Source organism: Astatotilapia calliptera, chromosome 11, assembly GCF_900246225.1.
Source record: "Astatotilapia calliptera chromosome 11, fAstCal1.2, whole genome shotgun sequence".
NCBI lineage: Eukaryota > Metazoa > Chordata > Actinopteri > Cichliformes > Cichlidae > Astatotilapia > Astatotilapia calliptera.
In genome coordinates, this window is record NC_039312.1 from 20295591 (window position 1) to 20314814 (window position 19224).

Sequence of the window (19224 nt, forward strand, 5' to 3'; positions counted from 1 at the left end):
CCTGACATTAGACAGGCTTGAGTTGATGGTTTCCATCATAAATAGAGCCTCCAGTTTAGCGATAATAATAATGCTCTTTTGCACACTCACTTAAGAAATACCAAGAGTCACATTAGATGCAAGCTAAAACTGTTTCATAGAAGCTATATTACTAACACTTAAGATCAAAGCATTTTTCTCCCTTTAAAGGTGTCTGTGCAGAATTACCTAATCATCAAATGACCAAAAGAAAAGAAGCAAAAATTCAGACATGTAGGTAATAATTTTTTCTGTTTATGAGTTCCTTTATTTATTGCCACACCACTTTGTGTTGTACAGTGAACATCAGGTGAGCCACAGTCCTGGGAATCTCAGATCATCAGGGTACAATTCAGAAAACTCTAACCCAGTCCGGATATAAAGTCTGTATCATCTTGAAACCTGCTGGCAAGCTTCCTCGAACCCCAAAAGACCTCCCTTCCTATAGAGACACCGAAAAACAAAAAGCAAAAAAATGTTAAAGGGTTGAGTGGTTTTATGATTTTGAAATTATTATTGATAGATTTATTAAACACTATAAATTAAAGCATGTAGTTTATACATAACAGTCATTCAAAACAAGTCATACCTGCCAAGGCTTTACCATATAACACTCCCATTTCTGATGAAATAAAAGCTGGTTGAAATTACAATACAGGACCCAGTGGAGAAACAAGGAAAAATCTGTGCTCTACCACTTGATGTACCCTTTTCTCTCAGTCTGTCAGTCCAGGATCTCTTTGATGCACCAGCAGCAGAGGAGGAAATAGAGGCATTCTTTAACCGACTGGATAAAACTGTAGGCAAAGTTTCCTCCCAGGAAGTTCTTGCCTCGTCCCAGGCCCATGGCCATGTCCCGCAGGTGCTGTCCCAGAGAGGCGGAAGGCATGGCCTGGGGAAGAGGACGCTGGGGGTGCATGGCTGTGCAGAGGGACCAGACAAATGCAACGAGGAGGGCAGTCGATGAGAAGAACTGGAAGATGAGCTGTGACAAATGGAGTCAGATGAGACCCATGCAACAGCTGAGCTCTGCTCCGTATTCCCGGCACTGTTCACTCCTCTACTTATAACCTCCTATACAAACTGCAAGCGCTCTCCACCCACATCTGGCATTTTCTGGACTGTCCTCTAGTTTCAAACGCCCGCTGACTGATTAAAGACCTTGTTTACCTTTGCTGTACTCAGTTCCCATGTGTCGTATGATGCCCCCCTGAATAAGCCCCTGCTGTTCCAGCCACAAACAAGAGAGTTCCAGTAGCTCCAACACATTCGCCACGACACCACACTCTTTGTTCGGGTCAGCGTACAACAAACGCTCATATTTTCTCGTAGTGTGTGCTTTGTTTCAGTCTCTGCTGAACTTTTTTGATGTACACAGAGGGAGGCACAGCAAAAGCCAAACTCACAAAGCCAGATAAGTGATATATGTATTTATATATGCAATCTATATTTTTCCAATACAGGTGTAAACAGACACATTTCCCTAAAAACAAAACAAGACAAAGAGTATTAAAACAGAAACATAAAGTAATAAAAATCATTATCTGTGCACACTATTTCAAAAGGAACCTTTGGCTTTTTAAAAACACAAACCAAAAAGTACAACAGCATCATCAACACTACCACCATCACCAACAATAAACAACTAATTTTCTGAAAGGATTTTCATGCAACAAAGGCTACTGTGATGCACAATAATAACACAGAACCAGTTCACTAACGATAAAGAGCATCAAGTGAGTCTGTTCCAGCCCACACACACATACAACAGGTACGCACAGTAATGGCAGAACTTCTCTGCCGTTTTCCTATTTCTGACCTGCATAAAGCTGAACATGCAGACTGACCCGGCGGTCACTCGGGTATGTGTGTGCATACATGATCTACAACATGTTAGCCCACTTCAAAGTCTAATGACTAACAGATAGTTAAGGTTTAGGCTGAAAAAAAAAATCCCTTCTCAAATTTTTAAATTTTGGCTTCGGTCTCTTCGACGTGTTCAAATTCTACATGAGCGACCTCTGTGCTGTGGTTTCTGGCTCTGTGTTATTTATCAAAGAAGTCATTAAATATACAAAAATGGAAACAATAATCCATCACTTAAGCTTATCAGTCAAAAATTTATGTTATTTACAGATGATCAGGAAAAACCCCCGATCCCATACCACCCCGACCCCCACTCCCCCCCAGATGGTGACATCAAGTATCTGTGACTGTAAGCTGAACGCGAGAACGTGCATCAGAGGAGATTGCCATCACTAGATCTGTTTGCGTGTGTTTACCGGAGTGTCATTTTTGCAAAGTTGTTGATAAACTGAGACTTTTTTTGTAAGATTCTCCTGTAGCTGACTACATTTGAATTAAGTACATAAGGTGACTGCATTGGAGTGACATGACTGCATTGAAGAATCAAGGCACGATCAAAAAGGTATATATATATCTATATATAGATATATAGATATATAAACCAAAAACAACTACATCATGAAGGGAGGAGGAAAACAGTAAACAATAACGTGAACTTCTCCCTCCTGATCCTCGAAAATCTGTGAACACAGCACGCCGAGGAGCAACCTTTGGCTGAACAGTTCATTGTTAGCAATATCCGTCTAACCTCGGAGCATAAAAGGTTTGGAAATCGTTCATTATTCTCTCAAACGATTCAATAAAACACAAACATCAAAATTACATAACCAGTTACCATGACATAACTTGCATTGTTTTTGCAGAAGGAAATTCATTGCTTAGACTGTTAAACACTTGTCAAAGGGGTCTCCCGCTAACTGCTCTTTTCAATTAGGATATTCTTTAAAGATATAACACATAGATTGTCGATGCAAACGCATATTAAGGTGTTTAATGTAAACCAAATGCTCAATAATATCTAAGCTGTCTAAGCTTCTCCAAACTTACTGAATTTTGTGTTGTGGTTGATTTTGATGTATTTTTAAAAAATCTCCTTTATTGCCCCCCCATGCACACAATCGTTCCTCTCCACTCTAAAACGGGCATGTTTCGAAATGCATTTCTTTCTACACACAGTTGCTCCGATGCCGCAAACGCACAAGATCGATAGGAGTTGTTAATATTCATGGCTTCCTTTTCTGCTTCCTTTTCAACCAAGTTCATGTTCTTTGGCATGACAGGTGGTGCTGACTCAGTTGTGTAAAAGGTGTGTACGTCTGCGTTTAGAAAGGGATTGGGAGGATACAGCTGATTTGATCCTTGCGTACTCAGGGTGTCCTTTGATTGATGAGTGCCAAGATAATAAACAGAAACACAGAAAAAAAAAAAGAAAAAAAGGAATATACAGTATATGAAGATCATTGGCATAGCAGTCCTAGATTTGCATACAGGCTTTCCTCCAGGGGTTTAAAAGTCCTTAAAAGAGGAGAAGTTGGGGTTGGGGGTGGCCCTCTGATGAGATCGGAACCAAACTCGTATACCTGTACACATATTCTCCAGCCGAATTATTTTATACCAAGGATTGCTGTGAGAGTTTGTGTTTGAGCCTAGTTCAGTCTCGGAAACAAAGAACTCTTGCCATCCAGTTTGTGTTTTATCTAAAATGCTCCAGCAACAGTCTGAGGAGGATTTTTTTCCCTCCTTTCAGAAAGAATAAAGAAAGCACATGCTTAGAAGTACTGAAGATCTCCCTCCATGTCCCTTAATGTTCCTTTCCACACTCTTCAGTTCTGCCATTTCAGTACATGATTCCATGTAGTATTACGTTTCCACTTTTTTTTTTTCATAATTACAGATAAAGATTTTTTTTTCTTAAAAAACAAAAAGAAAAAAAGATTGCATTTGTTTTCTGCCCCATTCTGTAATTTGCAAAGGGCTCCTTCCTGGTTCACAGTAGGCTGAGAAATTGCAGCAGTGCTTCTCCGCTTTGGAGGAATGCGCCTGATAGTCGGTGATGTCAGCGAAGGAACCGTAGATCACAGTTTGGACAGGAAATATAGCAACAGCAGCAAGTGAGTGATTTTGCAGAGAAACTGGTGATACTTTTTCTATTTTTTTTGGCTTTCTTTGCAATGTGTGTGCATATGTATCGTTGTGTGTTAGGTGTAGTGTTTCTGTGTGCATTAAAGGAAATGAGCGTGTGTGTGTGTGTGTGTGTGTGTGTGTGTGTGTGTGTGGTCGTGTATGTTGTGCAGAACTGATATAATAGTAGGAGTGTATGTTTTTGGTGGTGTATTTCATTGGTGTGGGTAAGGTCAGGCCCTGCGCTCCACTGGCTGTTGCAGACACACTTCACTCCCAGCTGACACAATGGGAAGTCTGTTGTCCATGTGGTAACTGATCAGGTGGCTGACACTCGAAAACCGGTGGTCTTTTGTACGGACCTGAAAAAAGAAAAGGGGAATAAATTAGAGTAAGCTTCAACACCAATATAACCCTCCACTCTGAAATCTCTGTTATGAATTTGATCGTTTCGTGACATACCACTCCTTCTGGGTCAACGAGCAGCAGGTGTTTGGGCTGACCACCCTGCTGTCCCGTGAGGACGTACTGCCCAGGTGTGGTTCCAGACTCCCGCACCAGGAAGTCTCCATCTCGGGTCAACAGTTTCTCTGCTTCCTTACGACTTAGGCTCCCGTGGAACCAGATTTCAGACTGTAATTGCTGCACCATAGAGGGCACTGCTGTCACTGAGTTTGGGCCTCCATGCCCAGAAACCCCCAGGGCATCATCCAGTGGCTCTTGAAAAATGAACACACAGAAATGTATTATTTTGTATTTCACTGTGGATAACATGTTGTCCTGTAGGATCCCATAGCACTGTCTGCATTTCTGCACGACCGATAAATAGGGAAGTGAACCACATTGACTCTGACAGATGCTGCACACAGTTGTGGACTCTGCCGTGAAAAGCTTTATGTAGTCAATCAATAATCTTATACAAATTGCCCCTGTAATGGACAAAGACATTCTAATATCCTTATCTTCCTCTGAGGCTGACTTCTGTGGAGAGCTCCACTGCCAATTAGCATCAGTCATATGGAAATGTAAAATACAAACTGCTTTACTCATCTCACGAGCCCAATGATTAACCCTCTTTTCTTCTCACATGAAAGAAAAATAGCTGATTGCAATTGCCAGAAATTTTGGTCATCTTGATTACAACCCACACACATCACAAATTACCTTTCTTATTTAGTTTTCTCACAGGCTAATGATTTGCACTAGTGTTCAGGATTCAGTCCATTTGAACTTCACTTAGCAGATTTCCAGCAAAAACGCACAAAAAGACACTCACTCATGTCGAAAGCGTCTTTGTGAGCATTTCCGTTTGCTGCAGCTGGGAGGCGAGGTTTATCTACGTTGACGTACGAAGGGTCATCAAACATCTCCCGCCCACCTTCTTTGGTACCCACTAAGAAAAAACAAAATAAAAAAGGAAATAAGTAAAAGTTGCACAAACACAGGAAGAACTTTGCCACGTATTCTCACTTCCTTGCAATTCTAAGAATTTTATCAGGACTAAACAGGGCAAAAACGGAGAGAAAGTTTGACCAATTTCTCATGATTTAGCAACAAATAATATAAAGAAATATGTTAGTAACCAAAAAAGAAAAAAAAAAAAGGACAGGAACGACAGATAAAGTCCAAAGAGATGCACACATGCAGGCAGCGACAGAGCTCACCTGGTAGGGGTGGCAGAGGCTGTTTATGAATGTCATTCTGACCCGGCTGTCCATAAGGCTGCAAACACAGAGGGGTACAAACAAATGCTGAATGCGTGCACCATGTGGGCATCCTCAAAAAAATGTTCTTTTCTGGCTAGTGAAATGATTACAATCTATTTATCTATCACTTAGGAATGACACAAGTAATTGATTAATTAATTAATTAATTCTTTTTTTTTTTTTGGGGGGGGGGGGGGGTATGCTTGTCTTCCTTCTTTCATGTTAATATGCACGGTTCTCACCAGCGTGGCACCAGGCCGGGTCCTCATGTCAATCACTCCAGCAGGGGGAGGCTGTTTTCCAGGGAAATTATTATAGTACGGGACATCAGGAGGCGGAGCAGCCTCATCTTCTTCTTCCTCCCATGCAGAGCCATCAAATGGAGCCATTCTGTCACAGAGAACAGATACAGAAACAAATTATACGAGACAATATGCAAATACAAGCTCTTGGTTTAGGTTTGTGCAAGCGACAGTTACCTGTCATGAGGTGTGACCAGTTTCGGAGGGTTTTTTAGATACTGTTTAAAACGCAGTTCGAAGGCCTGACCAATGGTGCTGATGACTTCCTGGGCTAAACCCTCCGAACACTCCAGGATATGACATGCTGCAATAAGGAGGCACAAAAAGCTGATAAGCGGGCTTCTTTTGAAGGAAGCATGTGCTCCAACATACAAATACGTTCAGATACAGGTAGAATACAAAAGCACGTATGCATGTACATTTTTATTATGTGCGATGATGTAGGACACATGTAGCAGCTCTAATACATTTTGCACACTCTAGTTTTAACTCAGGAAATTACATAAGCAATAGGATGGCTTCTTTTTTTTATAAGCACTGCATGTTAGAACTTTAATGTCAATAATCTAGCCCGAAGATTTTCACTTTCAGTATTAAACAGAGGAGTGTTTTTGCTTTTTCAGCTGAGAAATGAGCCATAAGTTAACTAATTTAGCTTGCAAACAAACTATGGGACTTCAAAAATAGACATTTGGTGGAAAATGTACTTCTGCCTTTTCTCTACACACTGGGTGTGTAATGTCTTAGCTCTAGCGGGGTATTTGGCAAATTCAAAGGGGAATAAACAGCTAATAAAGCTATTTAAGTTTGATTTACTTATATTAAGATTAAATTCAGTTCATACATTAATGAAAATGTTTGGTTATATTTGCTGAAAGTAAAAAAAAAAAAGAGGACTAGTTGCACAGTGCAATGAAAGCAACTACTCTAACTCATGTATTAAAGGATCATTTTATCTACACTGGCAGCTGCTACCTTGGTGAGGCTGTCATTTTGCCACTTACCTCTCTGGTTGACTGGATCTTTGGCCACATATGCTACGTACTCAGCTGTATCCTGAGGGAGACCGACAAGGAAGACAGTCAGAATGGGGAAAAATCAATAGGAGGGAAAAGTGAAGGGCAGGTTTAGGACAGAAAAGCTAAGAAGAGAATAAGAAGAAAGAGGTAAAGCGAAGACTTTGGTGTTTAAGCCACAGCAGAAGTTAAAAACTTACAGAGCTTAAAGAAAAGAGAGAGAAGATACGAAGTAAAGAGATAATGTCTGGAAAGAGGGACTGCAGTCCAGGCAATCCAGTAAGGCTGCAATAAAATGAGTGGTATTCAGAGCAATAGACAATGACAGAAGGCAAGGAGGAAGAGCATGCTGGCTGAAGAAAGATGGAAAAAGGCGAGAGTGAGATTTCAGCTGAGAAACAGGGTTTGGCTGACTCACTGGGTCTCCTCCAGAGGCGAAAGAGATGGACTGCATGTGATGATTGGCGATTATCTGTGGAGAAAGAGAGAGAGAAAGAGAGAGGGAGGGAGAAAGAAGGAGAGGGAGAAGGAGAGCACGTGGGTGACATGAAGTATGTGGGAAGTGAAATGAAAGCATGTGGATGAAAAGACAAATGTGGAATCATTACTGAGAAAAGTGCTCTTTCCTCCATTGAGCGCTATCAATTGCAGCGGAGATAAAAACTAAGTAGGGACAATGGATGGAACACCTTTTTAACAGTCTGCAACAACCACCCATGTTAGATCAATAACAGCATCAACACTTGCTAATGCTTCAAGCACAGAGTGTGGTCTGTGAGTCCTTAATTGTGATTTGGTATATGTTCTGCATGACATGTTTCTTCGCGCTAATGCGAATGCACTACACCACTGTATACCATCTCCCCAAAGATAAACATCGTGCAGCAGCTATTAACTCATTAGAGGTCTAAGAGGAGGATCACATCCTGCCTTGTGGTAAAGCAGGAATCAAGACAATGGTTAAGAGGGATTTGTGCAGCATCCAGAGTAAATGAGGCAAACAATGAGAAGCAGTTCTAAATATATATCGGGGCATCTCCTGAATATTCCAGGAGGTCACGATACATAATAGATATGGAAAAATACTGAGAATTTCTTTAAAAAAAATGATGTTTATATCACTGAGATTCAACCACCTTTAACATTTTAGTGAACTAAACATGTTTACACCATTAACAAGAAGCTGAAAGCAGTGGGAATGATTACAATGCAACTCTGAAGGCAAAGAATAAAAACATTTAGAATTTTTGAAATAAATCATCTGTAGATTGGTCTTCGAAAGTAAGAAAACATAACAAAATCCACACAAAAATTCCTCAAGCAAAGAGATCCCCAGGTTTTCTCTGCTTCGGTAAACTCCACAGGCTAAGTGCACTCAGGGTACCTGAAAACATGCCCCATAGCTACAACAGAGAGCTCAGACAATCACGTGTATTTCTGACTCAAAAGCGAGATTACTGGCTTTCAAGGACAGCTCAACGGAATGCCTGGGTAGAGTTTGAGAAAACAGCAGCTTGAGGTTAGAGCTTCGTTCTAACCTGTTTGCAGTCAGAGGCCAGCAGATTGAGGCTGCTGGTCGAGATGGTGAGGCTGATTGTCATGCCTGCAAACTGTAAATTACTCTTTCCCAGGATGGACGTTAGACAGCGAGAAGAAGGCTGCAAAAGGAGAGAGAGCAGTTTTAGTAATAATCAAATCAAGGTGCCCAAACCAAAAAGCAACAGGACGTTTTGTTTTTTTTAAAAATTCAACAAAGCATGATAGTCCACTGAGTGCTCCCTGCCTCAGCATGACTGTGGGCATATGTGTGGAAATGCCTGTGTGTGGGAGTGGGAGAACAGCTGCAATTGTGAAAGTGATCCTGTCTCCAAGGCCAACTGCGACCAATTGGGAATAGACAGGACAGTTCGCATACTGTAGCCTGGGCCAAGAGCATCACACAGACCATGCCAGCACTATTGTGCCAGCATTATTGCGCCAGCACGTTTATCCAAATCCTCCTACTGTTCTCATGGCTTTCATCCATATTTGTTCCAAAATGTTTAGAGTGTGCAGTGAGAAAAGCAGGAGCAACAGGACAGGAAGCACATGCTTGGCCACATTAACCTCAGTCCTGCCAAATCAGAGGCACTAGACTAGTTTAATCTATTCTAGTTTATATCCTATAACTGTATTTTGTCTGCTGTGCTATACTGTCAGACATTCCTTGGTCAAACCCTGCTACAGCAGCTGAATATAGCCACCTGTTTTATAGACTGTTTGGGTGGATGTTTTTAGGTTTACAGGAATACTGTGCACAGACACTCGCAGTCTTTAAACAGCAGACTGGCGGCTGTGTCTGCTAATCTGTTGTGCTCCTTTGGCCTGACGCTGGCTCCACACAAGCTTCTACTCCACCTCTCCAGCCTCCCTTGTGACAACAGGGAGGGAAAAGAGAGATCAGAGAGTGACTGGTAATTACCTGTGAGTAGTCGGCTAACCACAGAAGTGTACAATCAGCCCAAATCAAGATTTGTGTGTGTATGTGTGTACTTGTAAAGCTATATTTGACGGAATCACTGACTTTTAGATCACTGGAGGAAAAGTGGGGACATTTCGGTTGGTCCTGATTTTTGTGTGTAGGTTAAGGTTATAATTAGGTTTAGATTAGGGATAGGCTCTTCTATGAAGATAAAGAGGCAAGGGAATGGATTAAGTCAGTGAATGTGCTCATAAAGATAGCCAAACAATAAATGTGCATGTGGTCCAGCTATACTCACGTTTTGGGGACCTAAATCAGTTAACAAAGACACATTATGGAAAAAAAGGAAGTGCCAAATGTGTAATGTTTATAGTTCAGGATCAATGTCATAACAAATAGGAAAAACTCCAGGTTATGAATGCAACTTAATGTAATGTCCTCTAAAATCATGTATACACGGCTCTTTGTGCATTTGTGTGTATACATGAGACTAAATAGCCCACTGACCACAGGGTGGACAACGGAGCTAAATCTAGCTCTTATCCAGAAAACTCTTCATAACGCTGTCCACTTAAGTCTTATAAATAAATAATGCTCTGTATGGGTGTGTGCTCCTGTATGTAGCGCCTACCTTTCTCCTGCGGGCTCCTTTGGCACCGGGTACTGCCTCACACACCACAGAGATAGCTTCCCTGAAAAATGAAAAACATGCATGTTTGCAAATGGCATGTAATTGACCTAAACACCTTCCCAGATTCACATTTATGGATATTAAATGAGATCTGGCAGCGGGTGATAGAATTTATCGTCCCTGGCGACTGGGCTCGTCTTTGCCACGGAGACAAACATCATTGCGGAAACCAGATGGAAACCACCAGGATTCCAGAACATTCTAATTTGGGGGCTCTGAGAGCGGCAGGCGTGTACATGCAAACACACACGGGCAGATGTAGTCAGATGCTAAAACAGAAAGAAAACAAGCCCCGCAAGAAAAATGGAGCGGAAGCGAGCGAGCGGGCAAAGGAGTAAATGCGAGGTGAGTGATGTATGTGTGAGCCATAACATTTTTCAAAGTGTAACCACACTTTTAACATCTCGCCCCCTCAGAAACAAAGCAGAAATGAAACGAGTGAAAGGTCAAACCTGCAGCCGATGAGCTGTGTGTAATCTCACCTGGTGACCTGAGTTCTGGTGTTGAAGTCCAGCGCCCGCATTGATTGTAGCACCTCCACGCATCCCATGTACTGCCCAGGAAACAGGAAGGCAAAACATTAACATTAGACATTTCCTACATCCTGGTCCCATTGGACCAAGGGAACACAACAGAGGAAGAAAGCAACAGTATCCTTTCCTCATTACAGACTCAGTTTCTAAAAATGAAGGGTTTATATGTACACAAAAACAGCTTGGCAAGGGTGACGTGCAACTTTGCATTTAAGCTAGAGGCTACTGAGAATGTGCCAGTCACTTACCCGTACACTGTAGGAAACACCAGTGGTGCTGACCACATTGTCTGAGTGCAGCCAGCCACGGGTGGGCTTGTTGACAAAGGAGCCATGGCGCGTCCACTCGTCTCCTCCCAGCTGCCCTCCTTCCACCCGTGCCCTCCTAGACACCCCTCCTAGCCGGTTCATGTCCTGCAGAGGAGGTCGGGGAGGGGGAGAAGGAGCAGTTAGAAGCGAAACAGGGTGATGAAGTGGTGGGGAGGAGCTAGAGTTGCTCCTGTCATCCCCAGAGGACTCAACAGGTGCCTGAGGTGCCTGAGCTCCCTGTGATTTGCTTGAGGCCTTGAGTCCTGGGAGAAGAGTAGCTGAGACACCCAGACGAAGAGAGCCCATTCTGGGGAAGAAGGAGCAGAAGGTGGTGGGGCTGTTCTCAGCTTGTTGGGGAGAGGAGGGGGGCAAAATGGGAGTGAGAGATGAGGAAGAGAGAGAGGAAGGTAAGCCAGGGGAGGGTGTGAGGGGGGTGACAGGACTGGAAGGAGGAAACGATGATGGATTGGAGTTTGTTTCGTCAGTTGAGCTCAGTGATTCACTCCGAAAATGGGTGTATTTTGTTTTCTCCATAATGAATTGAATCATAATGAATCTGCAGTGTCAGTTTTTATATCCGTGCAAGTCCACACAGGCTCTTGTGATTCAAAGTCTCTTTGTCTCAGTATTCAAAGTTTTTCTCTGAAAGGACAAACAGCCATCTGTCTGTCTTGCTCAGTGTAAGAGCTGCATCCATCTGTCTGGTTGTGTGTCCTCCACTTGTTTCCAGGCAGCCAAAACCCAACTGCTTTAAAAACGGCTTTATCCACAATGAAAGCAGTATGAGCAAAAGCACAGAGGAAACGTTGGGTGCCCCAGTTAATGGTAAAACACAGACAAAAAAAGCTTTTTAGTGCACCAGTGCAGCTCATGTTGTCATGAGTTCATTTTGAAATTTACTTGAGTGTTTTCTGAGTTCCCAGGAACTGATGAATAGCTTCTTAGCTGTCCACAGACTGTTGCTCTTGGTGTTTTGCCATGATGTAAAACAATATCTGTGACTATCTTGTCCCAACTTAATAGCCTCTGAGTGAGGCCCAGTAATTCAGCTGTCACCAGCACCATGAAGAATCAGCACAAGTGATTGTCTCTCTGAACACCCCCTCATGTGTATGTCTTACTGCTCTGGGGGGTGCGCATTTCTATGTGATGTGTCTACATGCATGAGGCAGTATAAACCTTGCCGGCCTACAATGCTTCTTTGATTATCTGTGTATGTTCGTGTTGGCATGCGCTTGTGCGTGCACGTGTGAAGCAGCTCCCCTTGGCAGCTCTATCCTGCTTGACACGGGCCCATAAAAATCCTATTAGCAGCCAGAGAGGGGATTGCAAGGAGGGCCGTGCACGCTAACGCGGCAGCGACGCACACATTATATACAGCCTCAACTGGTCGATACGACAGCAAGCACCTGCAGAGCTCAATGAAGCCCAGAACTGCTAAAGAAGAGAGAGGAGGCTTACTGATGTATGGCTAGTCTCCAACTCTTGGTAGCAGCACACTTTCTTTAACGCCTACTTTTCACTCCCTCTCTCTCTTCCTCCAAATGCTTTCATGTCCTCTCTGAATGGCCCTCGCTCTCTCTCTCCCTGCTTCTTCTTCTTCTTCTCTTCTCTTCCAGATTACCTCTGGCGCAGGCGCCTTCCCTTTCTCTGAACTCTTTCCTCCCTTCTCTCTGTCTCCTCTCTTATCCTGGAAATCTTCTCTCTTCCTCCACACTATGTGCTCCGCCAGCCTCTGTCTCTCCAACGCCTCCGCCCTCTCCCGCGCCACCACTTCCTCTCTCCTCTTCCAGATGATCTCTCGCTCCCCCTCTCCCCCTCCCTCGTCTGCTCGCCCGTTCTCCAGGCTGTCCCGTTTAACAGTCCCTCAGTTGAAAAAAATTAATAAAAATAATATTGAGCCCTGTCTTTCTGCTTCCCTTAGCTTTAGGATTATAGATGGTTAAAGGCTAGGCATGGTAACCTTTGACACCAACAGAAACCCTAAAGACAAAAAGTGAAGTACTTAAGACTGCACTGGCAGAGTTGAATCTGTTCCTGACTGATGTTCCTGATATGGCTAAAACAAGTGAGCCTGTCTTGTTTCAAGTGTGTTCCCTAAAACTGGCCACATAGGGTGTTGATTTTTTTCTTCCTGGAGCACCATTAGATAGCGGTAGTTTGAGTCTGAGATGCTGCCTGTGTCTGGTACACTGACACACACTGCAGTAGCACGGTGGTGATGTAACACTGAAGAATGTAGGTCATTGGCTGATAACAACTACCGGTGGTCTTGTTGTGATGGTAATGAGACCTGATTGGTCAGGTTTGAACTCCCAACCCAGGGTTCCCTGAATGGTGCTGAGGCTCACCAGTGTTCAACATGTAGTCACTCGCCCAGCTGGAAATGCTCAATCAAAACTGCTGTTAGGCTGATTTCTCTATGCACGGCTGTTCTCACCCTGTAACTTTATTACGGCCTAGTTCAAATAGCAATCGCAGAACAGAGTTATTTACCTGAGAGAAAAATATTGACACTGTCACAGATGATATGAACGAGCCAAGAGTTATATTCCTTCCTTATCTAAGGCAGGGCTTATCAAGCAGCAAGTAAGCTCTCTCTACTGTACAGACACCATCTCACATCTCATAGTCTGCATAGTCCAATCTAGAAGGCAAACAACAGTCTGTTTACATTAACAGTCTCTCACAAACCGGAGCCCTACAATTAAAACAGTCTGCAACAGTTTGACCTCAGTAGGAGGCAAAGCTACACCTACAGTCCAGCAGTAAACTGGCTGGCTGACCTACAAGTTAGTGCTGCTGAGGCACTAGTCATACTTACAATCTGTTGACCTTTGCTCGCTCAAAGGAGAAGGTTTACACCCACCTTTTCCACAACACATACAAAAGTCTGTAAAAGTGGCACCAGCGTTTCAGTAATGCCAAGCAAAAAAGGTTGATTATTTATTTCCTCCTCACACTAAGATTTCAGAACTTCATTCTGCCTGAAGGACAGCCCGCAAGCTGGTGGTGGGCGCTCAATGCATGGCAAAGGAACAGTCGCCTACACCAGTCTAGCACCACAGAGGGATTGTCTAGCAATTCTAGCTAGTCATCCATCTGGTCTTGGCCAGAAAGCACCATGGAGGATCCAGTCATACTTATGAACTGCAAGACAGGCTGGGACGATCTCCAGAAAGCTGTAAAGCATCTAATAAAACCAGAACTTAGTCCGTAGAGATGAATAGCACTTAAAAAGGCAAACTATTCAACCTCAGTAGACTTGCTAACACTGGAGAGAAATTCAGGTGCTGTTAAAAAAAAGGGAGCTGCTGAAATGCTCTATGGGCAGAGTTAACCCTGGCTCTTCCCAGGGATGTTTTAGTGCACCGAACACAGTGTAGGTCAGGTGACTGCAGAGGAGATGACCCTCTACAGGAAGAGAAATCCTGAGTCACCTAGAGACAAACAGCAAAAGGAAAAGGCTGTGACAAACACAGCTAATGACTGGTAATTGGTGGCCTTGGGGCCACGCAGCTGTGATATGTACAAGTGAAATCAGTACTGTAATCTAATTCATCCAGTCATTTCTGATAAGAGCGCATCAGTTTGACTGATGGAAATGGTAGTTGTCATTAATAAATGTGAGATCGGGACAGGCTGGACGGAGATGAGTCGTACAAGGCGAACACGGAGAATTGGGAGGGGGAGACAGGTGACCTGAAACAACCCTGATTCCCGGAGCTTGCCGAGCTCCGCAAAGACAAGGACTGTCTAGTAGAGAAGAAGGGAAACAAAAACTCTAAAAACTGACACAAACAATGAACTAATCTTGTTTTATCAAGTAAATATATACAATTACCAAACGGCACAGCACCAGTTTAAAAAGATAGGACAAGGAAAACCAACTTTACATCTTGTTCTGTCTGCAGCTGCTGCCCGTTGCTATGGCAACAGACATTAAAAGAGATGCCTGCAGAGGATATATACTGAGAAGTCCTGACAACAGCAGAAATCTTCAGACAAAGAGATAACCGCTTTGTCAAATCACATTGCAAGCAATTAGTAGCTCCATCAAAGGCTCCACATTAGAGCTCTTTTTTTTCATCCAACAGGAGAAAAACTACAGAGTCCTAGAAAGATCAATATGGTTCAGGAAATGATCAAAGTTTGGCCGGCATCCCGCCAGCCATAAAACCGAATCAATGTTGACATCCGATGTCGGTCGCTTGCGCCGACTCCGACTAGGGCATGTAAAACTGACACTGTTTTCAAAGAATAATAATCTATTTTCTAATAACTGTATAAACAAGAATTTCACCAAGAATTAACATCAAAAAGACAACTCATGTTTAGAAAACTTGCATAAAAACAACCTGAATATTCTGTGCAGCAGCTAACAAAGATTAGAATGATTGTATAACATCCTGCAGAGTAGATCCTACGCTCATGAAGGATAGGAAAAGAAAATAGAAAATCACAAAGGGAGTCTGTATTTCCAAAAAAAGAAAAGAAAAAGTAATTAAACTGTTCTGTATAAAGTGAGTCTTATCGATTTCCCTAAGTGTTTTAATGAATGGCAAAAAAACAAAACAAAAAAACAAAACAAAAACCGAAGTAGTTCCTTTTTTGGTTTATAAAGCATGCAATTGATAATCCACGGTGATTCTCCTAAAGCTAGGTTCCGTATTCACATAAGAACCACATTAATGTTTAAACGGCCACAGCTTGTCCGATCATTCGTCCTCTCCTTCCTCTTCCTAGCTTTCCCTTTGTCCACTCCCCGAAAAACGTGCTTCTCCTCTGATCCGCTCTTCCGCTCGATTAATTCACAAAGTCACTGCCGGCAGCTCCTCTCCATCTATCCTCTCCTCCGTTTGGCTGCCTCCTCTTTTCGTCCCTCCTCTCACTCTCTCTCTCTCTCTCTCTCTCTCACTCTTTCAGCAGATGGTGAAATGGCAGTGTTGCCAGGATGGATGATGGTAGTCCTTCATTGTGCTCCTCTTCTCCCCTCACGTCTGTCTCTCATCCCCACTTTCCTTCCACCTCTGTCTGTCTGTTAGAGGCACAAGCACACTGTCTGTCCTCCCCTCCTCCCTGTCTGGGTGGGTGATGCTGCCTCCCATTCTCAGTCTCTCTCTTTCATACACACACACACAACCACGCCACAGCCTGTGCCCTCCCCACCTTCTTTTCTCCCATGCTACCTCCTTCCTGTTTCCTTCCCTTCCCCCCACCTCCTCTCTGCAGCCAGAGTCATTTAGCAGTATACATGTGTATGCACAGAAAGATGCTGCACTTCTACTCAGAAATGCACACACTCCAAGGAGAGATGGAGATGGGGATGGGGAAGGAGGAATGAAGGGAAGGGAAGAGAAGGGAAGGGATGGTGGATACATGTGTTTGTGTGTGCATGTGGAGGGTGGGCTGTTCATGTTGGGTATTCAACGCTCCTCCCTTATTCATGCTTGGTAACCTGAGAAACACAGTTAAAGAGTGAGGGGAAGAGAGTGAGAGAGAGAGAGGAAGGATGGATATAGATAGCCTCTGTGTGCTGTGACATGAGGTCACTCTATATAACCTTGATAAAAGTGGACAAAGTGAGGGGAAAAAGGAAAGCAGACTGCACTCGCATGATGATAAATATTTCCAATGTTACTACATGACTACAGCACTCTAGGGGAAAAGACTGGAAGACATAAAGCAGAAATCCCACAGATTGGTCTTGACATTTGAGCGCATCTGATGAGAAGGCAGTGTTGCGGAAAGTAGAGGAAACCACACATAGAGTGACACAGGAACCCGGCAGAGTGGATAGCAGAGTCCTCAAATGACACCCCAAAGAGTCCCCGCAGTACCAATTTTCACCACTACACCATCATTGTGAGCTCAAGCAGTGCACTCAAGGATGTGAAGGTTCATAATGAGACAACTGCAGACAGCTAGCATTCGTCATCATACACAGTGATCTGATTGGTAGTGATGGGCATGATTGGCGAAGAAGACACCCTCCACCGCCCAGAACCAGCGAAACACACGATACACTGTGGCTTAGAGTTGACCTAATCGAACATTTTGTGCTCCCTTATTAGATTGAGTGAATTAACAGTTCAGGTGCCATCTTGAATTTACATTAAAAAGATAGCAACCACACTGAGCTGACAGCTTATTCAGTACACCCAACTAAAACTCATTGTACGATCTACTGTACAATATAAAGCACCTTGAGGCAACTGTTGTTGTGTTTTGGCGCTAGATACATAAAATTGAATTGAATTGAAAACTACTGCAGTTCAGCCAGTTTCTTCTCCATGGAGCCGCAACCTCCAAAAATAACCAAACATATCCATCTGAAAATATAGATATGGGTTTTTTAGCTCATAAAGGTACGATTTATCTCACAGCTTCCAACTGCATTTGTTTTATTTGGGTGCAACTAATAAACTGCAGAGGAAGTAAAGTTAACATCCCATTCAAACCACAATAAATTTACATGCACAGGGCTGTACAATTACTGAAGCACGATTTCAAAATGACTTTAGTTTCCAGTTCTTTCTTGCAGGTGAAAACTTGTGCAATATTAAAGATAGCAAATGAGGAGTAAAAAAGGAGGGGCGTGTGATTTTTCTGCATCACACTGTACTGCTTCTTAGAAGGCTGCGCTTTGTTGAAACATCTCTTAAATAAGGTTTTTGTTTTATGTTGCATATGCTACTTGGAAACCCTTTTAAATGGGTCAGAGAACATTCCAGTTTGTTTCATATCAAAGCCTGAAACGTGACACTTTCATAACGCTCGATTATAATTTCATGAAAATGGAAAGGAGGCATCTTAATTGGTGAAATATTGCACACCAACTACAATCACTCTTGTGTCCACAGTATCTTTGAGAGCAATTTTATTTTATTCTTGGTGTAATTGTGCAGCCCTGAAATTACAGTGCTTTAACAAATAATGCTTATTTTACACATATGCCCACCAGGGCTGGATGTGAGAGTCTGTTCATTTCTATATCATATCAGAAATTTAGAAGCAGCAACTCCTTTGCCACTGTGGCACGATGTGTTTTTTTGATCAGCTGCTTGTATCATTTTAATGCCTTACCATATATTCCATCGGCCAGCACAGGCAGCGTGTGAGTCTGTAGCCCTAAAAACACCAAGGTGCACATCAACACACAGTACACAAAAGCATACACAGTCGCAGACAAGCACACACGCACACAAATCAAAGAGCAAATTACAGCGTGCTCCAACCAGCGCCCTTGCAGCCACTTGACTTCCAGCATGCTTTGCTCCCAGCATCAGCTGTGGAGAGAGTCATGGGACCTTCTTCATATCGAGCACACAGACACACAACACTGACACAGGGAAGAGGCCGGGCGATACTGAGAGGGATAAAGTAACGGAAACCGAAGGAAGGAGAGAGGAAGAGTGAAAGGAGAAAGGCAGAAATCCGCTGTGCGTGTTGAAACATACCCTGTGGAATGAAAAGAATCAACTCATAGGACTGCATGTGTAGGTTGTTTGTGTTTCAGCTTGCCCAGCGCGAGTTAGCAAGTGTGAGTTTAGGTGTTCTGCGCCTGCAGAAGTCTGTGGAAACTGCAGCTAGTCAGTGTTTATTAGATGAAACAGTCGGAGACAGACTAAGAAAGAGCTCTGGATCTAATGCACACGCTGCAGGGCCACATCTGCAGTCTGCTCATACACTGTATATGTGTGTGTGTGTGTGTGTGTGTGTGTGTGTGTGTGTGTGTGTGTGTGTGTGTGTGTGTGTGTGTGTGTGTGTGTGTGTGTGTAATGTGATTTGACCCACCTCACTTATCCTTATTTGAACTAGTCAAAAAAAATAAATTAGCAAAGATGAGTAAACAGGGCCTCGATGCTGACATTTTCTCTTGGATTCTTGCCAGAGATGCTGACTAACATCAATTCCCATTATCAAGGCAAGACAGACAAGAGTCGAGTAAAGAATGAACAATAGAAGGGAGAGAGGGAGGAAGCGTAACTCACACGGGAAAGTCTCAAACGTAAACACAAATAAGCAGGCACACTGGAAAAAGGCAATCAAATTTTCAAAAATTAGGCTGACGGTGAACATTAGATTAGCCACGGCTTCAGCAGGAGTACTTTCTCTCGGCTTAGTAGCTCACTACGCACACAGCAAACATGTGAGCTGGCTATTTTGGGTTGTGCTTCCACCACCACCACCACCCCTCCT

The 19224-nt window shown here is 43.2% G+C and overlaps 2 protein-coding genes across 5 annotated transcripts in view; both read right to left on the bottom strand.

Annotated features, from left to right (window-relative positions):
• Positions 1 to 269: 269 nt before the first annotated feature.
• Positions 270 to 1192, bottom strand: lenep (lens epithelial protein). Its single transcript, XM_026183861.1, has 2 exons — positions 608 to 1192; positions 270 to 460 (listed from the first exon to the last, which is right to left on the bottom strand). Exon 1 carries the CDS (start codon positions 935 to 937, stop codon positions 743 to 745), a length of 195 nt encoding a protein of 64 aa, XP_026039646.1. The 5' UTR covers positions 938 to 1192; the 3' UTR covers positions 270 to 460; positions 608 to 742.
• Positions 1193 to 1433: 241 nt separating this feature from the next.
• shc1 (SHC (Src homology 2 domain containing) transforming protein 1) overlaps positions 1434 to 19224 on the bottom strand; it is a 34348-nt gene continuing 16557 nt past the window's right edge. The window contains exons 2-14 of one of the 4 annotated variants that reach the window (XM_026183859.1): positions 18109 to 18153; positions 10963 to 11127; positions 10664 to 10734; positions 10122 to 10182; positions 8568 to 8687; positions 7448 to 7501; positions 7018 to 7069; positions 6191 to 6317; positions 5954 to 6101; positions 5670 to 5727; positions 5282 to 5398; positions 4468 to 4724; positions 1434 to 4367 (exon numbers count right to left, since the gene is read on the bottom strand). In XM_026183859.1, the coding sequence (XP_026039644.1) occupies positions 4239 to 4367; positions 4468 to 4724; positions 5282 to 5398; positions 5670 to 5727; positions 5954 to 6101; positions 6191 to 6317; positions 7018 to 7069; positions 7448 to 7501; positions 8568 to 8687; positions 10122 to 10182; positions 10664 to 10734; positions 10963 to 11127; positions 18109 to 18120 (1371 nt within the window). In that variant the 5' untranslated portion in view covers positions 18121 to 18153 and the 3' untranslated portion in view covers positions 1434 to 4238. Of the gene's footprint in view, positions 4368 to 4467; positions 4725 to 5281; positions 5399 to 5669; positions 5728 to 5953; positions 6102 to 6190; positions 6318 to 7017; positions 7070 to 7447; positions 7502 to 8567; positions 8688 to 10121; positions 10183 to 10663; positions 10735 to 10962; positions 16249 to 18108; positions 18154 to 19224 lie in introns of those variants that run through there. The other 3 variants (XM_026183860.1, XM_026183857.1, XM_026183858.1) reach the window with 3 other exon arrangements.

Excerpts from the sequence above, each read along its gene's own strand:
- lenep (XM_026183861.1), bottom strand. The coding sequence starts at position 937 with ATGCACCCCCAGCGTCCTCTTCCCCAGGCCATGCCTTCCGCCTCTCTG.